The 27,974-nt window shown below is 34.8% G+C and overlaps 1 protein-coding gene across 1 annotated transcript; it reads right to left on the reverse strand.

Annotated features, from left to right (window-relative positions):
• Positions 1-462: 462 nt before the first annotated feature.
• LOC145665353 (uncharacterized) lies at positions 463-27,974 on the reverse strand. Its single transcript, XM_081732650.1, has 6 exons — positions 27,841-27,974; positions 22,892-23,309; positions 20,342-20,515; positions 3,812-4,834; positions 2,467-2,785; positions 463-1,090 (listed from the first exon to the last, which is right to left on the reverse strand). The coding sequence occupies exons 1-6, from the start codon at positions 27,972-27,974 to the stop codon at positions 915-917; spliced, it is 2,244 nt and encodes a 747-aa protein (XP_081588776.1). The 3' UTR covers positions 463-914.

Here is a 27,974-nt window from a genome sequence, read left to right on the forward strand (position 1 = left end):
TTATTTTAAACACATTTGTCTTGAAAATTATTAATTATGTTGTACGTAAAGCAGGACTGTTCTATGCAGGTGGACGCTAGAAAGAGCAAAGCTAACGAGAATAGCATCAAACCCGCTATGGTATGTTCCAAAATCAATCAAGGTTGCAAGTGTTTGTTGTTTGTAATGGCTATATGTAGCTATATATTTTATGGATTTATTAGAATGCCACGTGACTTTGTAACTATCTGTAGAGCCACTACCCTTTTTTTAAACTTTGGAGTCTTTAGTCGCTACAGTTCTTTACTTAGTGCGTTATCTTGCTTTTAAAAATGTCCAAAATATTACGAGAACTAAATTATTAAAGCAACATTTCAAAATAATAATAATAATAATAATAATAATAATAATAATAATAATAATAATAATAATAATAATAATAATAATGACAACATAAATACATATATTGAACACACACTGACGATATTGATAAAAAAAATAATGTTTACATTTACTGTAACAACAAAACAGCACAATATAGGGATACAAATAATAATAATATAAAGAAGAAGAAGAATACTTGTTGGAATTACAAATAGTAATGTTTGAGAATAGGTCGTTCCAAACATGTAAAACATATTTTGCCTTTCTCACTTTTTCCCTTTTTTATTTGTACTATTTTCTTTGCTTTCCTTTCTTCTCTGGATTTCCTCCTGGGCTTTCACTATGTAGTCGGGATCTCTACATTTCATTCCACGTGGGATTAACGGATCGACAATCTCTGGTAGCATGCATTGTTTAAAAAAACGACAGAGTTTAGGAAGCATAATATTCTTCCATAAATCTTCATTCCTTACTACCTTTTCAATATACAGAGGTGTTTTGTCGTCAATATACACTACCAAATAGCATTTATTTAGTTCGGCAATGTTCAGCTATCCCTGAATTTGGTAGTAGTAATCACTATTTTGTTTTAGTTTCAAGCTTCCATCCGGCTGGACAAGTAAGAAAAATGTCCCTTTCCTCTTTCTTATTTCTTCTTGAATATCTTTGTTCCTAAGGGAAGGAACGCACTTGACTTCCACTAGTGCATTCTCTTCAACTACATACCCTGTAAATATGCAGATAATACCAATTATAATATTAATTATTACTTTGTGACGATTAAGGTGTTGCATATGAAAAATTAGTATCCTCCCTATTTCAAATTTAGTCAAAAAGTAAAATTTGTTCGACACTGGTTCAGGAGAAAAGACATAACTAAAGGCAAACTGCAAATCTTCAATCAAATTAAACTCTCGTGAATTACAAATTATGGGCAATATCTTTCCCTTGCAGTTCCAAAATCATAACTATTTGAAGTCATATTGGTACGAGAACTGGGTGTGAACGTTTGCACACAATCACATACGTAAGTCAATGTGTGTTATTGAAGAATGGAATACTAAATTATTTGTTGTATAAGTATAACTACGCGTATTATAAAAATCGCCTTGTAAACGTTGAAGTTTATTCAGGAAAAACAATATTTACGAAGGAAGGCGCCGGGTAAATACGGTTGGGAACCTCTGGAAAACAGTCATGATAAACAGGAATAGTAAACTGGTTAACATTTTCTGAAAGGCGTAAGTTAGGCCACCTAACTGTTCCTTCCAGGGACATATTTAGGGGAGCTATTGGGCTCAAGGCCCTCCCTAAATAAATTCGTTATCATTTTTTCGCATTGCACATATACTGCTACTTACAGGCCCCTCAGTCGGCTACGAATAAACGGAAATCAGAATTACGAATATTTTACAGCAGCTGTAACTTTTGCTTCTAGTTTTTATTATGAAAGCAGTAATTTTTGCTTTCCCAAACTTTTTAAATATCAATATCAAAAATTTACAAAGAAACGGAGCCATAAAAAACGAAACTACGAACAAAACTTCAGAGAACAAAATCCACCAGAAATTTTATAGGATAGGACGATAGCCCATCAAACAGGAAAAACCTTTGGTCAGGGTTATAATGGCGAAGGAGCGACCGCGTTGTGAATTCAAAATTTATTGTACTTAATTATTCAATTTTATATAGAAAAAATAACATTCGATTTTTTAAAAGAAGTAAAACGCACATTATATTTGGAAAAAATTGTCAACAAAAGCAACATTTCTCATTTTTTCTTTGAACCGACTATAGTAGATAATATTAATAAATACATGTCAGGTAAATTGTATTTGTTCATATGGGCTACTGTTGAATCCAATACTGGAATCGATACTGAAAGTACACAAAATACTTTAGAGTAAATAACCTATATCTATAGGTTCTTAGTTCTCCCATGTCCACGCATTGAAGTGAAGTAAATTGATAGTAGGCTTTATCTCATCTATTTCCGACATGAAAAGTATGGGGCAGGTTTCTAAGTACGAGATGGTTGTATACAGAAAATAAATAAAAATAATTTTCATTCGGAAAGATTTACTAATGAAAAAATGTTCTTACCATCAGGACTAGCGGCCAAAAATCCGTGTGTGAGATCTATGTACAGTCCTCTCTTTTGTATTGTCCAGCCTTTCTCAGCCGCAAGCCTTCGGAGAGCCACATGTTCATAATTCCTCCCATATTCCATGGCTGGTGTACATACATTTCTTTTGTAAAGTACATCCTTTACCAATGAATGACAGGCGGTGTTATCTTTACGCTTAATTACCCTACCAAACATAGACGCTGTTAGTCTGTTACGACGCTGCTCCTCGTAAACTAAGTTACCGTGCTGTCCTCTAGAAGAAACTTCTATATTTGTTCTCTGTTCTGTTGTAACCTAATAATAATAATAATAATAATAATAATAATAATAATAATAATAATAATAATAAGTTAGTTTCGTTTCATAGTGTGAAACTATGGCAGACTTACAAACTATGCAAATTCAAAGCAAAATCAAACAAATTCGAGATTGAATCGATTCCCGGAAACCACTTTTCGATATCTCTTACCGTTTTGGCTTATAAAAATCAAGTTTAGCCGGAAGTAGTAGTAAATACCTACCACTTCCAGTTTTGGCTTAAAAAGGATTGACATAGTAAGATGCTAAATCAGTTAACGAAAGCTGCTATTCGCTATCTACTTCCGTTTTTGATTTATGCGCAATTATAATTTTGGCTCCACAAAAATTCAATTGAAACCTGAAGTAATATAAATTTGTACCAGTTCTAGTTTTAGTAGAGAGAAATAAGTGGGCCTATTATTCTTTCTTGAAACGGTGAATCATTTGTTGAAAACAGTTTATAAAATATTAAAATTTCATTGTTTTGAATTTATAGAATTTTTAAAAAGGCCTATTTTTGACCGCCCATTGCGTATTTATTGAATATTAAAATTATATTACATGAGTATTTATTAAACCAAAAATTCATAAAAAAAATAAAAAAATAGTATAGCATAAATTTTTTTAAACATTACTTTTCAAACATTCATTGAATCACTAATATGAAATATTTACACTTTTTATGCTTGTTATTCAATGGATATTTAAGAAAAAAAAATATTTATGCTTTATTATTATTATTATTTTGTTTGTTTTTTTGAATAAGTATTCATAGTAACATAATTTCAGTATTCAATAAACATGCAATGGGCGGTAAGAAATAGGCCTTTTTACTATTTTATAAGTATTAGAAATCAAACAATAATGCAATTTCAATATTGAGTATAAAATAAATATTCCAAAAATATTGTTTCAACTTTCAGTGCTATTAAAGGTATAAAATAAATGATAAAACGAACTTAAAGTAAACTTTAAAAAAAATTCAAATAATTTAATATGGTTTAAGAAATGAAAACTTACGTCGTATGTTTTGAGCTCGGCTTCACAGGCTGATTGAAGCGAAGTCGGAGACAGCGGTGGTTTATCCGCGTTCGGCCCATAATCTCTGTCCTTTTCTGGTGGAAGTTCTAATTTTCTTCTTACTCGTCGTGAACGGGAGTGAGAACGCTTGCGGCTTCTCTTGTTCATAAATCTCCTGAAATACATTCCAGGACTATTTTCTATCACAGATTTCCAAGGACTACGGTGCCATGTTGCTTTTTTGTTATATGATAGTCCTGTAACATAGCATCGGCGCTGGAAGGCACCGCGATTTGTCAAATTAAGCCTCTTACCAGCATTGAACTTTGACAGAAGGCTCATATACAGCTCAACCCGATTAGTTGTTTCGTTTGGAACTAATCGGTCTGCCTTTCTTATTAACTGGTCTACAGCAGCCATAATGTGGTAATACAATCCGGCCTTTTCTAAATCTGGAACTAAGTTTCTATCTTCTTTCTTTGTACAAAAGTACTGTTTGCACTTCTCGTGGTTCCCAAATACGTGCGATGGACCATTTCGCAGGTCATCTCTAAGATCCTGCACTGAACACTTCTGTTTTGCATTATAGGATATAGCTCCCCGAGCAGCAGCGGTTAGACGTGGAATTCTATCTCGCAAAATTGTTCTGGCTTGCAAGGGAAAACTATTTTGCATACGCAGCTTGTGGAGCGCACATGTATAATTCCGCACACAATGATTTGCGCATTCAACTTTCGTGACTTGACGTCCATACGGCACCTTTTCGATTATCCTGGAGTGAACGCTGGAGTCGCCATCTGCCACAAATCGTTTGTAGCGAAGCGTATGCATTTCTTGGCTCTTGCAAAAGCCTTCTACGATTATGTCAGCTTCCATCGACGAAGATGAGGATGACCAGTTGCGGTAGCATCGATGGTCGCTTGGTTTTTTATTTCTTGATGACGCTGCAGCGCACACTGAACAATATTTGTTTCTCACTCCCAAAAATAATAGCTTGTTAGTTTCTTGACCAATAATACATGCCTGGAAAAGATAATATATACAACAATGTAAGTAAAATTTAAGTATTAGCAACATTATGCACGATAAAACGTAAAACGTATTCAATTTTAACAAAACACAGTGTAGACCTTAGAGCGTTTGCACACGTCCACGGCAATGCTGGCCCAGTACCGACAATGCCGGAACCGGAACCGAGGATGCTTTGCACACGCGGCCGGCAAAACCGGATCCGGCGCTGCTTTGCCCACACATCCCGGTAATGCCGGTGCCAAGAAGTACAGTCTGTTACAAAATAACTGCACCACCTACGAAAAATCTATACATTTTGTGAATGTTTATACATATTATGAAAGATATTAATAGGAATGGTTTCAAATTATTTCTCATACATCGTTTGGTGTTTTGTCTACTGCATATATAGAGACAAAAAATTCAAATACAATATATTACATAATACTATGCTACAAATTGTCATTATTACAAAAAATGTGAATATAATTGTTTTCATGTACTTTGTATGAACGCATGTTAACATCTCATTAATGAACAAGAATTGAATGCGAGCTTTTTTGAACAGTTTTGTTAAGTATATAAAAGCCATAACTGTGTATATACCTCATTCAGTACTTTGTATGTTTCCCATATGCAGCTTTCAATGATGCCAACCTACTTGGCATGCTGTATACGAGAGATTGGCACAAGGATTCGTCTAACTCATGGAACCACACTTGCACCAGAGCTTCAATAAGCTCCTTCCTTGTTTGAAAGCACTTCCCTGAAAGCTTGCGGGACATGATATGCCATAAATTTTCAATAGGATTCATGTCTGGAGAGTTAGGTGGCCACCACAACCTTTGGATATGCATGTCTGCAAACCACTTCTTAACCACAGCAGCTCTGTGACACGGAGCATTATCATCTTGAAATATGAAGTAATCTAAGTTTTTGCCTGAGAAATGATCCCTTGCTGTTGATAGAAGTTTACGGTTTAAAATGTCCATGTAATACTGTGCGTTAACTGACCTGTTGCAAATTTCTAATCTTCCGACACCTTTCGACGTGAAACAGCCCCACACCATTACACTCTCACCAAACTTCTTTGTCGGTGATATACAGTCGCTATTAAGTTCTTCCCCACTTCTCATCCATAGGCGGACGCCACTGTCATTCCCAAGCACCCTAAACTTTTTCTCATCGGAGAAAATCACATGTTCCCATTCTTCAACACCCCACGCTTCGTACATGGTAAGAAAGTGTTTCCTGGCTCTTACGTGATTTCTGTTAAGTATCGGCTTCTTTCTAGGTGTTTTCTTCCTAACTCCTTGTTCTTTTAGCCGTCTGACAACTGTCACGTAGCTTACGCTAACACCTGTATCATCGGACACAGTTTGAGCAATTTGTCGTGAAGATGATGCTCTGTTTGTCAGAGCTAGGCTCTTTATTTTTCTGTCTACACGAGGGCTTGTTTTTCGCCTTCGACCACATTTGTCTCTCAAAGAGGACTTGTTATACATTGTTTGCTTTTTAATAACTCTACCAACCGTTGTATGATGCAGTTCAAGTTGTTTTGCAATTTGACGTTGCGAAATGCCACGATAGTTCAACGCCAATATCTTCCCTTGTTTACGAGGGGATGTGTCATTCAGTATTTTACCCATTTTTAGTATGTAATCACACTAACTATTGAGGAACAATCACAAAGCACTAAATATCATATACAAATTATAAACAACAATCCACAAGCCCAAAAGGTCACGTATGGAAGAAATTTTCATTAACAACGATCAGCGGATTACCATTCACTTGCGCATACATGAGGCAGCCATTTGCATAGTGAATGCACTGCCACCTGTTGAGCAAAGAACACACAAAATCCATGAGTAGTAATAAACAAAAACACATCAAAATGCAATGGCTAACAAGTGTATGATACGTTAAGCCCCTTTAGAGATAAAATTAATTAACAATTTTCTAAGGAAAATTAAAACCTTGAAATTTTAGCAGGTGGTGCAGTTATTTTGTAACAGACTGTAGTTAGAATTTGAACGTGAAGGATAGAACATGAGTCCAGCAATAAACAAACGACATCTCCTTGCCTTGATGTACGTACGGCGAAGAAAAAGGAAACAAAGCAGTACTAGAAAGATTTGGATCCATCCATTGTTGACAGTGCGTCATGTGAAAGGTTCGTTTTATACATTATATGAAAAGATGCGGAAACATATTGAAACAGGCTGAGATCACGGTATTTAAAATACTACTACTACTACTACTACTACTACTACTACTACTACTACTACTACTAATAATAATAATAATAATAATAATAATAATAATAATAATAATAATAATAATAATAATAATAATAATAATAATAATAATAATAGGAGGTTCTGAAAAGGCAGCATTGCGGTTGCATATTCACTCAGTCCACAATCGTTCTATGGAACATATGCCAGACTAGACACAGAGTACATGAATACTTTTATAATGATCTATAGGGTAAAGCAGCATGCAACCACAAGACTGGAAGTTTTCTTGTTCTGCTGGTGCTTTTTCAGTTCTTTCTGTAGTTGTGTTGTAGTTTTTATTTACTTTAATTGTATTGGGATGCTTTACTTGGGATGCCTCTCGTAAGCCTCTGTAAAATCATGATACCCTTTCCCCGTAATATATTATGTTCCTTACTACAAACTTTTTTTCATGCTTACACTGTTCGTTTCATGCAAAAGGTTTATGACAGAAAAATAAATGTGGAAAACTTAGTAAATAAAAAAATAACTAAAAATCAATGGTAAAATGGAAAAACATCCCTAAGAGCAAGGAATCGTGAAATAATATTTATAAAGTATTGAAATTTTTATTTGTTTCAGGATGTCAAATATTTATTGAATATTGAAAACCGGCCTATTTTTGACCACAGATTGAACATTTATGTTATTATAAATGACACTTTTCTCTTTGGATTTTAACCGCTTCAGCAGACAAAGCTCAGGCCAGGAAGTTGACCATAAAATCGCAATGAAACTGGATTCTCTCTCTCTCGCCTTTTTTTTTTTTTTTTTTTTTTTGTGCGAAGGGAACATATGTAGCGTTGTTCTTTCCTGTACCTCTGCACAAGAAACAGAGCAGGCTTTCTGCTAAATTGAATAGAACAGCGGTACTTCAAATATTGCGAATGGACGTTTCTAACTGCTCTTTCACTTTCTCGAATGATTACCGACGAACTGTACATATCCCTACGCAAGTTTTGTGTGTGTGCCACTACTCTGAAATCTTTCGGGCTGTTTATCACAATGGAAACAGGGAACGCGGCGTATAATGTGTAGTACTGTATGTTGTACGTATTATTGTAAGTGACCTGCTAGGAGTAAGATTGTAATTCCTGGAATAAACTAGACGATGGAATATGACAGCTATTGTAACGGTCGAGATGTAAGAGTATAAAAATAGTTCGTGCCGGCAGGGTCAGAAACAAGAGATTGTCTTTTTTTTCCCCACCTATCCCAGTTGGGGAAGGAGGTGTTTGGAATCTTGGCTAAGATAATTGCCGCTAGTCTAAATTGTAAATCTGCTAGTACAAACAATGTACTGGAAAAGGAAAAGGTATTGTGGTTATAAAATTTCATCCCTTCACTTCAGCTGTTGCTTCTGGCAATGAGATAATATCGAGTTCGCAGAAGGAAGGCTGCAAATGGGAACAGCTCTTCAATCTTCTCTTTCGTGGTCAATAAACCCCCACCCCTATTTGCAGTGACCTTCACAAAAGACTATTTCTGCTTCAGAAGAAAAATAATATCCATTCATCTGTGAAAGCTTTCAGGAATGTTTCGGAGCTTATTTGGGTGTTTCATATGAACATACGTATTTCGCGAAAAATTCACACAGCCAGGAGTGGAAGCGGAAACTATTGAAAGCCTGTTGTTGGCGGAAGGTGTTTCCAATCTCCACAGAATGTATACTAACAAAAATTATATTACTTGTGCTCATAAAAGAATGCCAAGTTGAACTTTTGATTTTATGTTTAGCGTTCCTTTGAGCAGCGAGGCTACATGAGACGTAGATATACAACTCCTGAAATCCGAAGATTATCGTTCAATGCACTCCCACTGGGAATCGAACACGGGATCCCGTTCACCAAAGTCGCGCATAATAGCCATTAGACCAGCAGGGAGGGTCACCCCAAATAGAACGTGGATAGCAAACAAAACAATTCATTTCCCATCTTCACAATGATTGGTAGGGTGAAATTACAACTTACAAACATTATTTTAAAAAGAATGTGGTTAGTTGAATATATAGACAAAATATTCGTCGGCTTCACCCCTAGATCTCCTAGTTTGCTCGGTTTACGGCCTCTCAGTTCATGAACCTAGAACCATATTTAATTTCATTTGGGGCTTCGCCCACAACCTCCCTTATCCCTTTTGATCGGCCAACGGCCTTGCATCTGATAAACTTGCAAGCACACCGAATTTCATTTCAGATCCGGAAAATCGCTCCGTGTACGGCCTCGCATCTCATTAGGCGTTTACTCGACCTATGGCATCGTACCTCATAATCCTGCAAGCATATTGAATTTCAGTTGAAGTTGTCAAAGGATTAGCTCCAACCCAGGTTTGCAGGTTGAGTCAGGTTCAGTACGCGGGGGCTTCGCCCTCAGATCCAGGGGCGTAAATAAGGGCCCCGTAGACCCTGTATTGCGGGGGGCCTCAAGCCATCAGGGGCCCCGAAATCGTGAAGTGGGAAGTAGGGAAGGGGGCTCACTCCACGCTGTCTGCGGGAGGGCCCCCAAGCCTTTAGTTACGCTACTGCTCAGATCCCCTACATTTGCTCTTCATATCATACACCTGCACATTTCCCGAATTTTTGTTCAAATTCCAAGTTTCATGTCTCTAACATGCCGGGGTTCCGAGATTTGAACATCTTTTCTTCCCGCCTCTTTTCTTTCCTTCTAGGATATACACCGGTGTACATAAAAACGCTTAATAAGTATCTAATAATCTTCATTGAAAAGTATAAATACCACATCCATGTTCCTAACCTTCAAAGATTCCAAGATATCGACATCTTATTATAAGAATTACAATGTAGCTCTTTTCTTCTACTTTCACTAAAATATCAAAAAATGCTGAAACATGTGTTAATTTATTTTAAATGGGAAATCCCAATACCAAATTTCAAGTCTCTAACCCGGAGTGAACATCTTATTATAGTAATTATAATCCACGTCCATTTTTCTTCCCTTCTGGGACATATTAAAAAAAAGGCACTGAAATACGTGCTACATTATTTTAAATGAAAAGTCCAAATACGAAATTCTATGTTTCTAACCGTCAGAGTTTCCGAGAGTAGTAGTGGTCCCGTTATGGCCAGCCGAGTCAGCAAAAATTTTTGTGACGTCATAGGTCAAAGGTCAATGACCTTGGCCCGGGGTCAATGACCGACGGGTACCTAGGACCACCCCCTCTAAATTTTGGCAGGGGTACCTTGGCCCACCCCCTAAATTTTGGCAGGGGTACATAGGACCACCCCCCTTAAATTTTGGAAATTGCCAAATTTAAAAATTGGGTATGGTAGCCTAGGACCATAGTATGTACCTCTATTAGTATTGGGGGTCTATGTCGTTCCCTTTCATGGGTAAAAAATTGCCAAAAAGTCAAATTTCGGGGTTTTTTGACCTAATTTATCCCCTTTGATGAGGTGTTATTACCCTATATAGTTATATGGGCGTATACAGGGGTTCATTACCTTTCATAAGACATGGGTATATTAATGCACCCTTGAAAAATTTGGGAGGGGTACCTTGGCCCACCCCTTAAATTTTGGAAATTGTCCAATTTAAACATTGGGTATTTTAGTACTGGACCCTAATATGTATTATGATAAATTTGGATGGTCCACCTCGTTCCCTTCTAGGGGTACAAAATTGCCAAAATATAAACGTAAGCAATACGTAGTACCACGTGTTTGGTTTTTGGTCGATTTTATCTCCTTGGATGAGGTCCTATTACCTTATATGGTTATATGGTCATGTATAGGGGTCCATTACCTTTCATAAGATATGGGTATATTTGTGCACTCCTTTAAAAATTTGGGAGGGGTACTTTGGCCCACCCCTTAAATTTTGGAAATTGCTCATTTTATATATTTGGTATTATAGTACTGGACCCTAACATGTATTATAATAAATTTGGGTGGTCCACTTCGTTCCCTTTTAGGGGTACAAAATTGCCAAAATATAAACGTAAGCAATACGTTGTACCACGTGTTTGGTTTCGACCCAAGTTATCCCCTTGGATGAGGTCCTATTACCTTATATGGTTATATGGTCATGTATAGGGGTCCATTCCCTTTCATAACATATGGGTATATTGGTGCACCCCTTTAAAAATTTGGGAGGGGTACATTGGCCCACCCCTTAAATTTTAGAAATTGACCATTTTACATATTTGGTATAATAGTATAGGACCCTAATATATATATATATATATTACTATAAATTTGGGTGGTCCACCTCGTTCCCTTTCATGGGTACGAAATTGCCAAATTGTTAGTACAACCACGTGTTTCGTTTTTGACCTAATTTATTCCCTTGGATGAGGTCCTATTACCTTATATGGTTATATGGTCATGTATAGGGGTCTATTACCTATCATAAGACATAGGTACATTTGTGCACCCCTTTAAATTTTTGGGAGGGGTACTTTGGCCCACCCCTTTAGTTTTGGAAATTGCCCATTTAATATATTTGGTATTATAGTATAGGACCCTAATAGAGATTACTATAAATTTGGGTGGTCCACCTCGTTCCCTTCTAGGGGTACAAAATTGCCAAAATATAAACGTAAGCAATACGTTATACCACGTGTTTGGTTTTTGGTCGATTTTATCCCCTTTGATGAGGTGTTATTATCCTATATAGTTATATGGGCGTATACAGGGGTCCATTACCTTTCATAAGACATGGGTATATTAATGCACCCCTTGAAAAATTTGGGAGGGGTACCTTGGCCCACCCCTTAAATTTTGGAAATTGTCCAATTTAAACATTTGGTATTATAGTACTGGACCCTAACATGTATTATGATAAATTTGGGTGGTCCACCTCGTTCCCTTCTAGGGGTACAAAATTGTCAAAATATAAACGTAAGCAATACGTAGTACCACGTATTTGGTTTTTTTTTGTCGATTTTATTTCCTTTGATGAGGTGTTATTATCCTATATAGTTATATGGTCATGTATAGGGGTCCATTACCTTTCATAAGATATGGGTATGTTTGTGCACTCCTTTAAAAATTTGGGAGGGGTACTTTGGCCCACCCCTTAAATTTTGGAAATTGCCCAATTTAAACATTTGGTATTATAGTACTGGACCCTAACATGTATTATGATAAATTTGGGTGGTCCACCTCGTTCCCTTCTAGGGGTACAAAATTGCCAAAATATAAACGTAAGCATTACGTTGTACCACGTGTTTGGTTTTTGACCTAATTTATTCCTTTGGATGAGGTCCTATTACCTTATATGGTAATGTATAGGTGTTCATTCCCTATCATAAGACATAGGTACATTGATGCACCCCGGGAGGGGATTCGGTATCATAGTACAGGCCTCAACATGTATTATGATAAATTTGGGTGGTCCACATCGTTCTCTTTTAGGGGTACAAAATTGCTAAAATATAAACATAAGCAATATGTTGTACCATGTGTTTGGTTTTTGGCCCAATTTCTCCCCCTTTGATGAGGTTCTATTACCTTATATGGTTATATGGTCATGTATATAGGTTCATTTCCTATCATAAGATATGGGTACGTTGATGCATCCTTTAAAAATTTGGGAGGGGTATCTTGACACATCCACTCGGTTTTAGAAATTGTTTAATATAAGCATTTGGTATCATAGTACAGGTCTTCAATATGTACCACTATAAATTTGGATGGTCCACATCGTTCCCTTTTCATAGGTAAAGAACTACCAAAAATCAAATTTCGGAGGTTATTGACCCCTATTTAGCACGTTATATGGTTTATTACCTTTATATGTTTATGTTCCCTTTTAAATTTGGGAATTATCGAATAACAAAATTCGGTAAACGTTTTCTAGGACCCGTTGGTATTCCTCTTATGGCCAAATATTCAAAATTTAAAGGTTATTGACCGGCTTTATTATTGAATAAGTACAGGATTTACTACTTTTTTCATAAGACACAGGTGTATTTGTGTACCAATCTTAAATTTTGGGAGGGGGTACATTTCTTATTGTCATATCAATAATTGGTAAATGTTCTTTGGGTAAATCATTGTGATCACGTGATCAGTTATTGACCTATGATGGGATTAGGAGTCCAGGACATTGGTACATTGAAACTTTGTAGGATAATTTGAGAATGCGTCATTGGTATTGATTATTACAGCCAAATATAAACGTAAGCAAGACGTTGTACCACGTGATTGACCTTGATGAGGTAGTGTACAGGGATACATAGCTAACCTTATTGAAACTTATGACTCATAGTCTTAAGGGAATACATGCTACAACACTGGCAAAGTTATTGTTGATGCAATTTGATTGGCTGATCACTATCTTTCGTGCAATCTGATTGGTTGATCACTATCTTTCGTGCAATCTGATTGGTTGATGAGTTTTAAATCTTTGCTGTATTCAGTTTTTAAGTTTTGTTTTACATTTAAAAATCTTGTTTTTGTTCAACATTTTGCACTCAATGATAAATATGATCAAAACCGTTTATTTGTTAATCGAATAGTTAAAAACCGGATAAAGTTTGACGGTTAACCGTGAAACGTAAAAATTTTTTAGTTTGAAATTTTTTTTGCTTGAAACATTTTGTTTGAAAATTCTTGCTTTCAAATTTTTTTTGTTTGAATTTTTTGTTTGAGAATTTTGTTTGAAATTTTTTTTTGACAACTTTTGTTTCAAAATTTTTTGTTTAAAATTTTTTTGTTTGAAATTTTTTTTCGTTTCAAAATTTTGTTTAAAATTTTTGTTTGAAATTTTTTCGTTTCCAAATTTTTTGTTTGAAAAAATTTTTGTTTGAAATTTTTTTGTTTCAAAATTTTGTTTCAAAATTTTGTTTGAATTTTTTCGTTTGAAATTTTTTGTTTAAAAATTTTTCGTTTGAAATTTTTTCGTTTCAAAATTTTGTTTAAAATTTTTTTCGTTTCAAAATTTTGTTTGGAAAATTTTGTTTGAATTTTTTTCGTTTGAATTTTTTTTTCGTTTCAAAATTTTGTTTCAAAGATTTTTGTTTGAAATTTTTGTTTCAAAGTTTGAGTTGACATTTTTAAAAGTTTGTGCACCTATTAGTAAAGAACCGGAACTGTTTAGAACAAAAACCTTTGACAACATTGTGGTGCAATAGTACACGTCAGAACCTGGGGTTGTACTTGAAATGAAAAAACACAATTCATTGAAATGGATCATTTTATTACACTCCACATACATCCATACCAGATAGTGGTTCTGGATATTGTCGATACAATGTATTTTGAACTTCTTGCACTAGTTTGTCTTTAGCATATAATTTTAATTCTAGTTGAAGTCTTTTAAGGTCTAATGCAATATCAATTGGTGGAAACTCAATGTCCATTTGATCACAAATAAACTGTTTATCAATACAGGTATGCACTAGTCGGAACTGTTTAGAACAAAAACATCTGGCAACATTGTGGTGCACGTCAGAACATGATCATGCAACGTCATCAGTTTTGCATCATATATAAGTATCGTTCGAGTTAGTATTCATGATAACGTCATCATGGCTACTTGTCTGCAGTTTCTAAACACACGTGATGTGATGAAATCATTTACCAAGATTACTGATTTACAACAGAATGTACCTTATAGAATCTTAGCTAGCCAAATGATCCCTACAAAGTTTGGAGTAAGAATCGTAGTGAAGCTTGAAAATGATAAGAATATAATTTTACCAGCAAGATATTTACCCATGGAGGCATCAAAACAAGAAGAACTGCTGCGTTTCTTAAATACTGGATCTGTATCTTTATGTTACAAAGGATTCTTGGGTCGAAGTCATCAACTTGAATTTAGTACACAGCCAGATTCGTCAGCCATTGTGATGAAATCATGAATCAGCACATTTCTTTCCAATGACGTCAGCTGTAGTTGTATGAATGTGGTTGGTCGGCATGACGTCAGCAACTGTGATGAAATCATGAATCAGCACATTCCTTACCAATGACGTCAGCAATAACTATAAACCAGTAAATACACTGTCATCCCACGAAATCATTTGAGCAAGTGCTTTTCAGGAGGAAAGATGTGTACTTCTAACGATAAAGAGTTCATCTTCGCAAGCTATTATCCAATAAATATATTTCAAACAAAACATGTGATGATTGGTATCAGTGCTAGAACATTTGAACCTGTGATTCGATTGGGTAAAGCAGAACAATTTGGTGTACAACTGACCTGTGAAGAATGGCAAATATTATGTTCACGAATCGACCAAATGAACGATTATTTTCATGATGAGCTAAATGTGACCATAGTCAAATCATTAGGCTCAAATCATGAAGTGGTGCTGCGTACAGTCCTCGAAGAGAAGATGGTGCTGTTACGTAAAAAGAGTACATTCCATGTCCCTCGTAACATGGTGTATCTAACACAAACTGAATGGAACAAATTCATCAGCGTATTTCAGTGTGTGAAACATGCAGTGGAAATGTGCAACAAAACTAGTATATTCCTGAAAAAGTACTATTTTGAAAAATGTGTTATGCATATTGTACAACATGTATCTAGATATTGTGATGGTTGTCAACAGCGTTCGTGGGTGCATAACTGTATTGATAAACAGTTTATTTGTGATCAAATGGACATTGAGTTTCCACCAATTGATATTGCATTAGACCTTAAAAGACTTCAACTGGAATTAAAATTATATGCTAAAGACAAACTAGTGCAAGAAGTTCAAAATACATTGTATCGACAATATCCAGAACCACTATCTGGTATGGATGTATGTGGAGTGTAATAAAATGATCCATTTCAATGAATTGTGTTTTTTCATTTCAAGTACAACCCCAGGTTCTGACGTGTACTATTGCACCACAATGTTGTCAAAGGTTTTTGTTCTAAACAGTTCCGGTTCTTTACTAATAGGTGCACAAACTTTTAAAAATGTCAACTCAAACTTTGAAACAAAAATTTCAAACAAAAATCTTTGAAACAAAATTTTGAAACGAAAAAAAATTCAAACGAAAAAAATTCAAACAAAATTTTCCAAACAAAATTTTGAAACGAAAAAAATTTTAAACAAAATTTTGAAACGAAAAAATTTCAAACGAAAAATTTTTAAACAAAAAATTTCAAACGAAAAAATTCAAACAAAATTTTGAAACAAAATTTTGAAACAAAAAAATTTCAAACAAAAATTTTTTCAAACAAAAAATTTGGAAACGAAAAAATTTCAAACAAAAATTTTAAACAAAATTTTGAAACGAAAAAAAATTTCAAACAAAAAAATTTTAAACAAAAAATTTTGAAACAAAAGTTGTCAAAAAAAAATTTCAAACAAAATTCTCAAACAAAAAATTCAAACAAAAAAAATTTGAAAGCAAGAATTTTCAAACAAAATGTTTCAAGCAAAAAAAATTTCAAACTAAAAAATTTTTACGTTTCACGGTTAACCGTCAAACTTTATCCGGTTTTTAACTATTCGATTAACAAATAAACGGTTTTGATCATATTTATCATTGAGTGCAAAATGTTGAACAAAAACAAGATTTTTAAATGTAAAACAAAACTTAAAAACTGAATACAGCAAAGATTTAAAACTCATCAACCAATCAGATTGCACGAAAGATAGTGATCAACCAATCAGATTGCACGAAAGATAGTGATCAGCCAATCAAATTGCATCAACAATAACTTTGCCAGTGTTGTAGCATGTATTCCCTTAAGACTATGAGTCATAAGTTTCAATAAGGTTAGCTATGTATCCCTGTACACTACCTCATCAAGGTCAATCACGTGGTACAACGTCTTGCTTACGTTTATATTTGGCTGTAATAATCAATACCAATGACGCATTCTCAAATTATCCTACAAAGTTTCAATGTACCAATGTCCTGGACTCCTAATCCCATCATAGGTCAATAACTGATCACGTGATCACAATGATTTACCCAAAGAACATTTACCAATTATTGATATGACAATAAGAAATGTACCCCCTCCCAAAATTTAAGATTGGTACACAAATACACCTGTGTCTTATGAAAAAAGTAATAAATCCTGTACTTATTCAATAATAAAGCCGGTCAATAACCTTTAAATTTTGAATATTTGGCCATAAGAGGAATACCAACGGGTCCTAGAAAACGTTTACCGAATTTTGTTATTCGATAATTCCCAAATTTAAAAGGGAACATAAACATATAAAGGTAATAAACCATATAACGTGCTAAATAGGGGTCAATAACCTCCGAAATTTGATTTTTGGTAGTTCTTTACCTATGAAAAGGGAACGATGTGGACCATCCAAATTTATAGTGGTACATATTGAAGACCTGTACTATGATACCAAATGCTTATATTAAACAATTTCTAAAACCGAGTGGATGTGTCAAGATACCCCTCCCAAATTTTTAAAGGATGCATCAACGTACCCATATCTTATGATAGGAAATGAACCTATATACATGACCATATAACCATATAAGGTAATAGAACCTCATCAAAGGGGGAGAAATTGGGCCAAAAACCAAACACATGGTACAACATATTGCTTATGTTTATATTTTAGCAATTTTGTACCCCTAAAAGAGAACGATGTGGACCACCCAAATTTATCATAATACATGTTGAGGCCTGTACTATGATACCGAATCCCCTCCCGGGGTGCATCAATGTACCTATGTCTTATGATAGGGAATGAACACCTATACATTACCATATAAGGTAATAGGACCTCATCCAAAGGAATAAATTAGGTCAAAAACCAAACACGTGGTACAACGTAATGCTTACGTTTATATTTTGGCAATTTTGTACCCCTAGAAGGGAACGAGGTGGACCACCCAAATTTATCATAATACATGTTAGGGTCCAGTACTATAATACCAAATGTTTAAATTGGGCAATTTCCAAAATTTAAGGGGTGGGCCAAAGTACCCCTCCCAAATTTTTAAAGGAGTGCACAAACATACCCATATCTTATGAAATGTAATGGACCCCTATACATGACCATATAACTATATAGGATAATAACACCTCATCAAAGGAAATAAAATCGACAAAAAAAAACCAAACACGTGGTACTACGTATTGCTTACGTTTATATTTTGACAATTTTGTACCCCTAGAAGGGAACGAGGTGGACCACCCAAATTTATCATAATACATGTTAGGGTCCAGTACTATAATACCAAATGTTTAAATTGGACAATTTCCAAAATTTAAGGGGTGGGCCAAGGTACCCCTCCCAAATTTTTCAAGGGGTGCATTAATATACCCATGTCTTATGAAAGGTAATGGACCCCTGTATACGCCCATATAACTATATAGGATAATAACACCTCATCAAAGGGGATAAAATCGACCAAAAACCAAACACGTGGTATAACGTATTGCTTACGTTTATATTTTGGCAATTTTGTACCCCTAGAAGGGAACGAGGTGGACCACCCAAATTTATAGTAATCTCTATTAGGGTCCTATACTATAATACCAAATATATTAAATGGGCAATTTCCAAAATTAAAGGGGTGGGCCAAAGTACCCCTCCCAAAAATTTAAAGGGGTGCACAAATGTACCTATGTCTTATGATAGGTAATAGACCCCTATACATGACCATATAACCATATAAGGTAATAGGACCTCATCCAAGGGAATAAATTAGGTCAAAAACGAAACACGTGGTTGTACTAACAATTTGGCAATTTCGTACCCATGAAAGGGAACGAGGTGGACCACCCAAATTTATAGTAATATATATATATATATATTAGGGTCCTATACTATTATACCAAATATGTAAAATGGTCAATTTCTAAAATTTAAGGGGTGGGCCAATGTACCCCTCCCAAATTTTTAAAGGGGTGCACCAATATACCCATATGTTATGAAAGGGAATGGACCCCTATACATGACCATATAACCATATAAGGTAATAGGACCTCATCCAAGGGGATAACTTGGGTCGAAACCAAACACGTGGTACAACGTATTGCTTACGTTTATATTTTGGCAATTTTGTACCCCTAAAAGGGAACGAAGTGGACCACCCAAATTTATTATAATACATGTTAGGGTCCAGTACTATAATACCAAATATATAAAATGAGCAATTTCCAAAATTTAAGGGGTGGGCCAAAGTACCCCTCCCAAATTTTTAAAGGAGTGCACAAATATACCCATATCTTATGAAAGGTAATGGACCCCTATACATGACCATATAACCATATAAGGTAATAGGACCTCATCCAAGGAGATAAAATCGACCAAAAACCAAACACGTGGTACTACGTATTGCTTACGTTTATATTTTGGCAATTTTGTACCCCTAGAAGGGAACGAGGTGGACCATCCAAATTTATCATAATACATATTAGGGTCCAGTACTAAAATACCCAATGTTTAAATTGGGCAATTTCCAAAATTTAAGGGGTGGGCCAAGGTACCCCTCCCAAATTTTTCAAGGGGTGCATTAATATACCCATGTCTTATGAAAGGTAATGAACCCCTGTATACGCCCATATAACTATATAGGGTAATAACACCTCATCAAAGGGGATAAATTAGGTCAAAAAACCCCGAAATTTGACTTTTTGGCAATTTTTTACCCATGAAAGGGAACGACATAGACCCCCAATACTAATAGAGGTACATACTATGGTCCTAGGCTACCATACCCAATTTTTAAATTTGGCAATTTCCAAAATTTAAGGGGGGTGGTCCTATGTACCCCTGCCAAAATTTAGGGGGTGGGCCAAGGTACCCCTGCCAAAATTTAGAGGGGGTGGTCCTAGGTACCCCTCGGTCATTGACCCCGGGCCAAGGTCATTGACCTTTGACCTATGACGTCACAAAAATTTTTGCTGACTCGGCTGGCCATAACGGGACCACTACTACTCCGAGATATTGGCAAGATACGAATTGCAACTCCCATTGCATTTTCCTTTTCTCCCCTTCCTATTTTCCTTTCCCTTTCGCCATTTTCCTTTTCTTCCCTCCTCTTCGTCCCATCTAATTAAAACATCACAAAACGCTAAAAACATGTCAAATGATTTTCAATGAGAAATGCAAATATCAAATTTAAAGTATCTAACGTCACGAGATTCGGAAATAATTCCATTTTATTAAAATATTTCAGACACCATTTTCATTCTATCCCTGTCGCATTTCCAAAAATCATTCCTTAGTGGTACTCCACGTCACAAATCCTATGTATTGTCCTAATTTTTTATTTTGACTTCTATATGGTTTAGTTTTTAATTCCTTCCTATATAAGTCATTAAATTTGTATAATTATACTCACCACTCCAGAAGCTGCATTGTATCCATGTCCATAACTTCTTTTGCTCCACCCTCCGTCCACGTATACAGTTATCCATGGTATACCATCTGGATCTACATGGCCCTTTTCAATTGCTAATCTTCTTTCTTCCTCTCCAGCTTCTTTCATCTGACTCCAAAGAGAATCTGTCCACACCTATAAAAGATATACATTGTTTTAGAAAACATGGCATATCGTTATTTTGTTCTAATTTTGATTCATTACAAATCTCATTACCCATTTACTTTCTACTTTGAGTGATATCAATAACGAACAAGATAAATTTCCCTAGTCATCGAGAATGTGACTCAGTTTCTCTATGATTGTGCAGAAACTATACGGATAAATAGTTATTATTTGTCTCTGCATGCTTTGTCTGGTATGCATTGCAAAGACTAGCAGCGTTCAGAAAATATCAGTTTGAATTTTACTTTGTATAAAATGTAGATAGCGACTGAGGCTTCACCTCTTGAATCCCACATATGCTCACTCTCCGATCTCGCATCTCATAAACATAAAATCATCAATGTTTGGTTAGCCTACGGCCCCGCACCCCTGCAAGAGTGCTGAATTACAGTCGAAATACCGGAGGATTTGTTGCAGAAAGGTTTCTAAAACTATTTCCTTGTGGCCAAATAGCGTTCTCGCTTGCTGTGTGGGAGATTCGGGTAATATTTCGTGAAAGATCAATGGTTTGGATTTCACGTTAATTTACAGATTAAAGTCTCGTATGGCTCCGGTGCGCAACCATCTCATCACACACACCATAAAGTATTCTTGACAACATCAATATGAAAATTCCACGAGAGCAGCAAAACGAGAGTGATCCACAATTCGTTATATGGCGGGTTACGGAAGCTGAGGATCATAGCGAGACTACGCTTGGGTCGCAGAGTGGTGCAAACTCCGAAAACGTAATCAAAAACCCCTAAATCAAAGTCTCAACTTTGATACTTCTCCAAATAGATAGGTTAGGTTAGTATTTTAACCATTAGGAACCCGGTTTTGTGGGTCAGATGTACTGGCTTTATATATATATATATATATATATATATATATATATATATATATATATATATATATATATATATATATATATATATATATAAGCGCCGAACTCCTCACATCAAGGTCTCGCTCGCTCAATTTCCTTGTGATTAAAGTTATTTTATCATTTTCTCCAATGGAGTCAGCGATTGAAAATAAGTAGATTTTAACTACGTACGTTAATTGTAATAAAATTTGCTTGTTAATATATTATTGAACCATTTATAACATCTTTTTTCCATTATTTTGAGTTGAAATTGCAAAATTAAAAATGTGGTGAGTTCAAAAATCTTACTACACCCCACCCTTCAACAGCTGCCCATGTTGACCCCATTTTGTTTAACCCAAATTTATCCTGCATTCGCATTTAGATATGAAATTTATGCACCGATCCTGAAGGAGACGCTGATGATGATAATGAATGAAATGGTTGAATGAAGAAAGTGGACGAAAGAAAAGAACCCCCAAGTAAACCCACGCAATGATATCTGTCCGTTTGGCGCGAGATGGGATCAAATCAGGAAACCCACGTACCAGGTGAACGCTCTACCATCCACCACGACTCAAATATTCGCAGTTAGGCGGCGAATTCATGCTTTCTTTCAGACTCCCCCGTTCAATATGAAGTGGTGATAAATTTATTTGTCATTAATTTATTTACAATTCAAAATTAGCCGCTTGGGAGACCCATTTATATATTTTTTTCTTATGAGATCGCGTTAGTTCAGTGGTGGAACGGACCCTGCTTCGATCTCGGTCCCACCAATGTGGACTTTATGGTGGACAAACACCGCGTAAGTGTTTTCTTTGGAGTTCTCTAATTTCCTTCCACTTCCTTCATTCCACCATTATCGCTTATTTCATCATTACCGTCTTTCTTAGTCGCGGTGCAGAAAAAAAAAGATTTTCTCAAAAGCAAAAGTAATTTATTATAAATCCGTCATATTTGATCGCTATCAAAGCTGAAATCACCGATTTATGTGCTTTATGTGTTTTTTCTTTTTCTTTTTTTAACGATTAATTTACGTTTTCGAATTTTCCACATTTTTGGCAATTGAAACTACTACGTTGCCCTTGTAACCAGGTCAGCAACTAGAAGGGGGCAAGGGGCCAGACCTCCCTAAATTTTTCATGGCTCGCAGATCTCAATGCATCATATACTATATTAACACAAAAAATCATGAATTTATATATTTGTAACAATTATTTTAAGACTTGGGCCCCCCTAACATGTTTATGGCACCCCCAGACTTCTATGGCTGGTTGCGGGCCTGCTTGTAACTAAGATTACTTTCATTCCGCAAGTGCTATTATGATAAAATCTTCTATACAGAACTATATCAATACAACTATTATATTAGCCACTTGTGATATTGTTGATAAGTAGGAAAGTATATTTGTCAGGTTTTTTTTTTTTTTTTTTTTTTTTTTTTTTTTTTTTTTTTTTTTTTTAAAGATCAAACGGATTTGTCAATTATTACTTACCGGTTCCAGATCTTGTTCAATCTTGTTGAAAAGTTTGAAGCTCATACATGGGATATCCATAATACTGAGAAATTCCTCTAGATGAGAATACCCACTTCCAATGGAAACAGTACCCCAAACAGCTGCAGTATTGATTACAGATCTTTTCGACTGTTGTTCCTCCTCTGTAGAGTGACATACTTCGCGTTTGCACACGCGGCACTTGAAATAGAGGTAAGACACTAGTCCTGAACGTCTCTCTCTATGAAAATCCATTTTTCCTAAGACACATATCTTTCTGTGGTTTTCTTGGAGCTTTATGGACCACTTGAGAATGTGGCCCAAATTTACAATTCGGTAGCCATTTGGAAAGTCATTGCGACTAACAATCTCTGTTTCGGGCTCCACTACAAGAGATGGTAGAGACTCAGTGTCAGAGCTGAAATGACATATAATAATAATAATAATAATAATAATAATAATAATAATAATAATAATAATAATAATAATAATAATAATAATAATAATAATAATAAATTATAGAAATGAAAATGAAATTTATAGAAATTTAGTGCTTATATGTTGAACGATATGGCTTATATGAATAGGGTGAATAATTGAAGGACAGATGGTCAAAAATTACTTTTTTCCTGTATGTAGGACTGCGAAATGTGTTTATCTTTTTAAACATTTGAATTAGATTTTCTTCTCTATGACTATTATATTATCTCCTATTGTCGCTCGAAAATTAAAACCAAAAAAGTAACTTTTATATGAAGTTCAAATGTGAAACTGGTTTTGTTCTTTGGTTTGCAATTTAGATAGATTAAAACAGTGCAATTTTAGACTCGGTTTCATGACTTTTCGGGGAATAACCAAGAGTAGAAAATCATATGGAGCAAAAGCCACGACGAAAAAAAAAAAAAAAAAAGTTGAGGGCGAAAATCACGCTGCCGGAATCTTTGATGTAAACAAACAACTGAATGTTGTTGTAGGAGGCTGAGTCCCCTTCAGGTGTGAGTTGACCAAGGATTTCTAAAAATTATTTAGTAGGAATAATCTGTAAATTAAGCATGATTTTTTAAATAGCTTTCCACTAATAAATTACGTATAGATTTAAAGTTTGAATTTCAGACTTTTTTTTTAAAGTAACATTTCGATACATAAAGAAAATATGTATTGTTGAAATTAAATGAGAGAAATAAATCACACGAAAAAAAAGCCTTTTAAGTTAGTGAACAATGTATATATATATATATATATATATATATATATATATATATATATATATATATATATATATATATATATATATACAAGGGCGGATCCAAAGGGAGGCTAAGGGGCTATAGCCCCCCCCCTTGACGCTCAGGTTTACATTGGATAAAATGGGCTTCAATTCTGCTTTACACTGGATAAAACGACAAATTATGGTTTAGCCCCTCCCTTGATCATATCCTGGATCCGCCACTGTTTATATATATATATATATATATATATATATATATATATATATATATATATATATATATATAATTACTTTTTCCTCTAAACCTTCAGTTACAATGAACAATTTAGCAGGTGATTTTCCTCGAAGTGTACATATTTTAGCAGTAAACCATTATAAAATGTGTGATAGAATGAGTCGAGTAAAGTACATTTCTTCAAGTCTGAAATATTAATAATCCTAAAGTAAAATAATCGTTTAATCCTTATTGTAATTCTATATGTTGTCAGTTAAATTAATTCCTATTTTTTATTTTAGCTGTATATTATAACAAGTTTTTGTAAAGCATCTAATTCAGGTGAATTCTAAACAGTATCAAAGAAGATGGCAAGTGTATTAGGGTATATATATTATTGAACCAATAAAAGTAAACACTTAATAAATAAGGTAGAATACATTTCCTAAAATACCTACATATACAAACACATAATATTCAGACATAAGATGCAATATATATATATATATATATATATATATATGTCGCTGGTCTAGTGGCTAGCACGTGCGCTTCTCTGCAAGGGGTCCTGGGTTCGAGTCCCGAAGGGAGAGCATAGAACGATTGTGGTTCGGATTCCATGTTAACCAGTAGGTCCATGTTTCATATAGCCTCGCTGCTGACAAGGGACTCTAAACTAATATATATTTATGATCCGAGAGAAAAGTGAAATTTGCCATTGCATCATAAAAAAGTAATTTAAACAAGAATACTTACTATATCTACTGATCCTAATTTCGATTTTTGCAAACTTGTCAAGATCAACGGGTTATCAGTGGTCGATTTGGAGGAAATACGGAGAACGTCGTTCTCCATTTACCAGAAAATCAAATATCCGTTCCCCTACTTTATTTCGTTCTGGAACGCGTTACCCCGGAATCTTACAAAATAATTTTGTTATTCAATGTATTAGAGCATTTTATATTAATACATAGAGAGTGTTCCCCCACTTCTTTAAAGCCAAATCGACTACTGCAGGTCGTAAGATATGCAAGGTCCTAAAAATAGTGATTTTTTTTAAAAATGTGGCATATTGTTCCAAGCCCTTCATATATAACATTGCGCATAATACTATTATTATATGTATCGCTGTATAAAATTAAACACGCAAATGATTCACGTAATTGTATTTTAAAAAAATAATACACCTAGCAATATTATAATAATCCACTAAAAGATTAGTGAAACATGTGAAGGGTACAGGGAAAGAACATGGTAAGTACATTTTTTTTCTTCGATTTTGAGATTGCACCCAACCGTAAAAGTATGCGTTGCACACGATGTTTTGGACTACTCAAAGTGGTAAAAAATTTTGATCATTCCTCTGTAAATTGGATGTTAAAAGCAGCTATATGCGTAAAGAACACGCTCAGTCAGACTACAAAAATGAGTTTTGGTATAAAATCAATAAAACTGGATTTACAATGTTCTTTCCCTGTATACATTTAGATAGAATGATAACAATTTTATAAAAGAATCATTTTATGTTGGTTCAAAGTAATTAATAATCAAGATGGAAAGTAAAATAAATCTCACCTTTCTTTATCTAATTTTGTATAAAATCACTTTTAATCATACATATAGTCAATGTAATAGTGTTTTCATACAGACAGAACATGAGTAATGCATTAATATTAGTAAATCTCAAAATGGCAAATGTCCCCTTAATACAATAGGAATGATTACAGTGTATGCACTTTCCACGTATATTCATATATGACGTATGTCTTACTTAACTTTGAGGCTTTCCTTGCACCGCCCTCGCTCCACATCAATTTTTACATTAATGTAATATACAGGTTTAACAACGAAATATTTCTTTGACTGCATCTCGATCTGACATTTCGTTTTCCAGTTATGGACATTTATGTATCATTTCGGTAAGTTTTCGGTCACCTAAACTTAAAACCAACTCATTTCCGAACAGTGGTTTGATTATTCCTGTAAATTTCAACGACGATCATGGACAAACCCGGTATGCATATATTAAAAATAATTTCTTAGAAGTGATTCCGTCATCCCTAGTTCTTACAGTTAGTTACAAATGTGTCCCACCTTTCACTTTTTTTAATCTTACTCTGAAAACTATATTTCTTTTCTATTTTAAGTATATGCCCTTCATAAGTTTATTCAGCAACTCATTTTTGATTATTACTGTACTGCATCTCCCGATTTCATCCAAAAGATAAATTCAAATTTTACACACGCCTTTTACATATCTTTTACTTTGGATTCAATTCTTTCATTTTTGTTTAACTCTAGCCGACTTTTTAGGTTTACATGTTACCCTGATATTCACAGTTTCAAGAGTTTTCTTTATGTACTGTCTCGTGCCAACAAAGATAACATAAATCTCATATAGAATTTAAAATTTAAAGGTATAAAATATAATAAAATGTCACTACTACGAGACAGTGAAACTGAGAAGAACACTAAAAGTAATATCTACAAATCTATAGATTGGCATATTAAATATTTTGCTTCATTGATTCAAACCTTACCTTAATTCATTATATGAAATCCATTTCATTTCATTTTATCTTTGGTACTGGTAATCTTGTATGTTTACGAAATACTTCAGTGTATTAAATACATTTTATCTAATGTTAATTCTATTGCATTTCGAGTCTTATCAGTTTGATCAAATTTCATGAGAATGGTTCAGAAACCCTGAAAATGTGGCCAAAATAGGAAGATGTGGTTCCATGTCCATGAAACTTGACAGATAAAGGTTTGTGAGGTCGCTGAGTACGATTCTGATATCCAAATTAAAAACTTCAAAATGGCGGATTCAATATGGCGGACAGAAAAAAGAAAAATCAAGCCATGGATCTGAAATTGGGTAAATAAATGTTTTGGGGGCCTCTGAATACGAATCTGATATCCAAATGAAAAACTTCAAAATGGCGGATCCAATATAGTGGACAGAAAAAAGAAAAAATCAAGCCATGGATCTGAAATTGGGTAAATAAAGGTTTTGGGGGTCACTGAATACGAATCTGATATCCAAATGAAAAAATGCAAAATGGCGGATGCAATATGGCGGATTGTGGAGACAAATAAGACATATAGTCACCAAATGTGTATAATAGCCTGCAATATATATATATATATAGTAAACAAATATATATTTTCTAACTGAAATATGTACCACGTTCGTTGCAAAATTTGCACACTCAGTTCGTGTTGCATTGTACATATAAAACAAGTACCGGTATTTTGTTCAGAACAATACCCAATGTGACAGATAGGCAGTTAATAGTCTTTAACACAGTTATTCGGACTGATCATCAGAAGACTGTGCGTGCGGAGCCTCTATATTTTTCAAAAGCATGAGTACAGCTGGAAACAGTTGCTTTTTTCTATGCTTCCGTTTCATGGGTTCGCGAAGCGTCGAGATTTTGGGATCACTTGTGACCAGGAGTCGCAGAAATACATCTCGCAACGTGTCCCCTCGTGTGCACTTACGAGAATGATGTTCCCTGTTTGACATGCTTGTTTCGGGCCTCCTGGGCCTCTTCGGACATCTGCGCAATCGGTAATATGCAATGACTGATAATTGCGGATCCATGAATAAGAACTTTATGCACTGAAGCGGACAT

The sequence above is a fragment of the Thermobia domestica genome, chromosome 11 (genome assembly GCF_964235325.1).
Source record: "Thermobia domestica chromosome 11, izTheDome1.hap1.1, whole genome shotgun sequence".
Lineage (NCBI taxonomy): Eukaryota > Metazoa > Arthropoda > Insecta > Zygentoma > Lepismatidae > Thermobia > Thermobia domestica.

Excerpts from the sequence above, each read along its gene's own strand:
- LOC145665353 (XM_081732650.1), bottom strand. The coding sequence starts at position 27,974 with ATGTCCGCTTCAGTGCATAAAGTTCTTATTCATGGATCCGCAATTATC. Across the intron at positions 4,835-20,341 it reads ACAATGCAGCTTCTGGAGTG|GCATGTATTATTGGTCAAGA; the intron begins GTGAGTATAATT and ends TATCTTTTCCAG. Across the intron at positions 2,786-3,811 it reads CCGAGCTCAAAACATACGAC|GTTACAACAGAACAGAGAAC; the intron begins GTAAGTTTTCAT and ends TATTATTATTAG.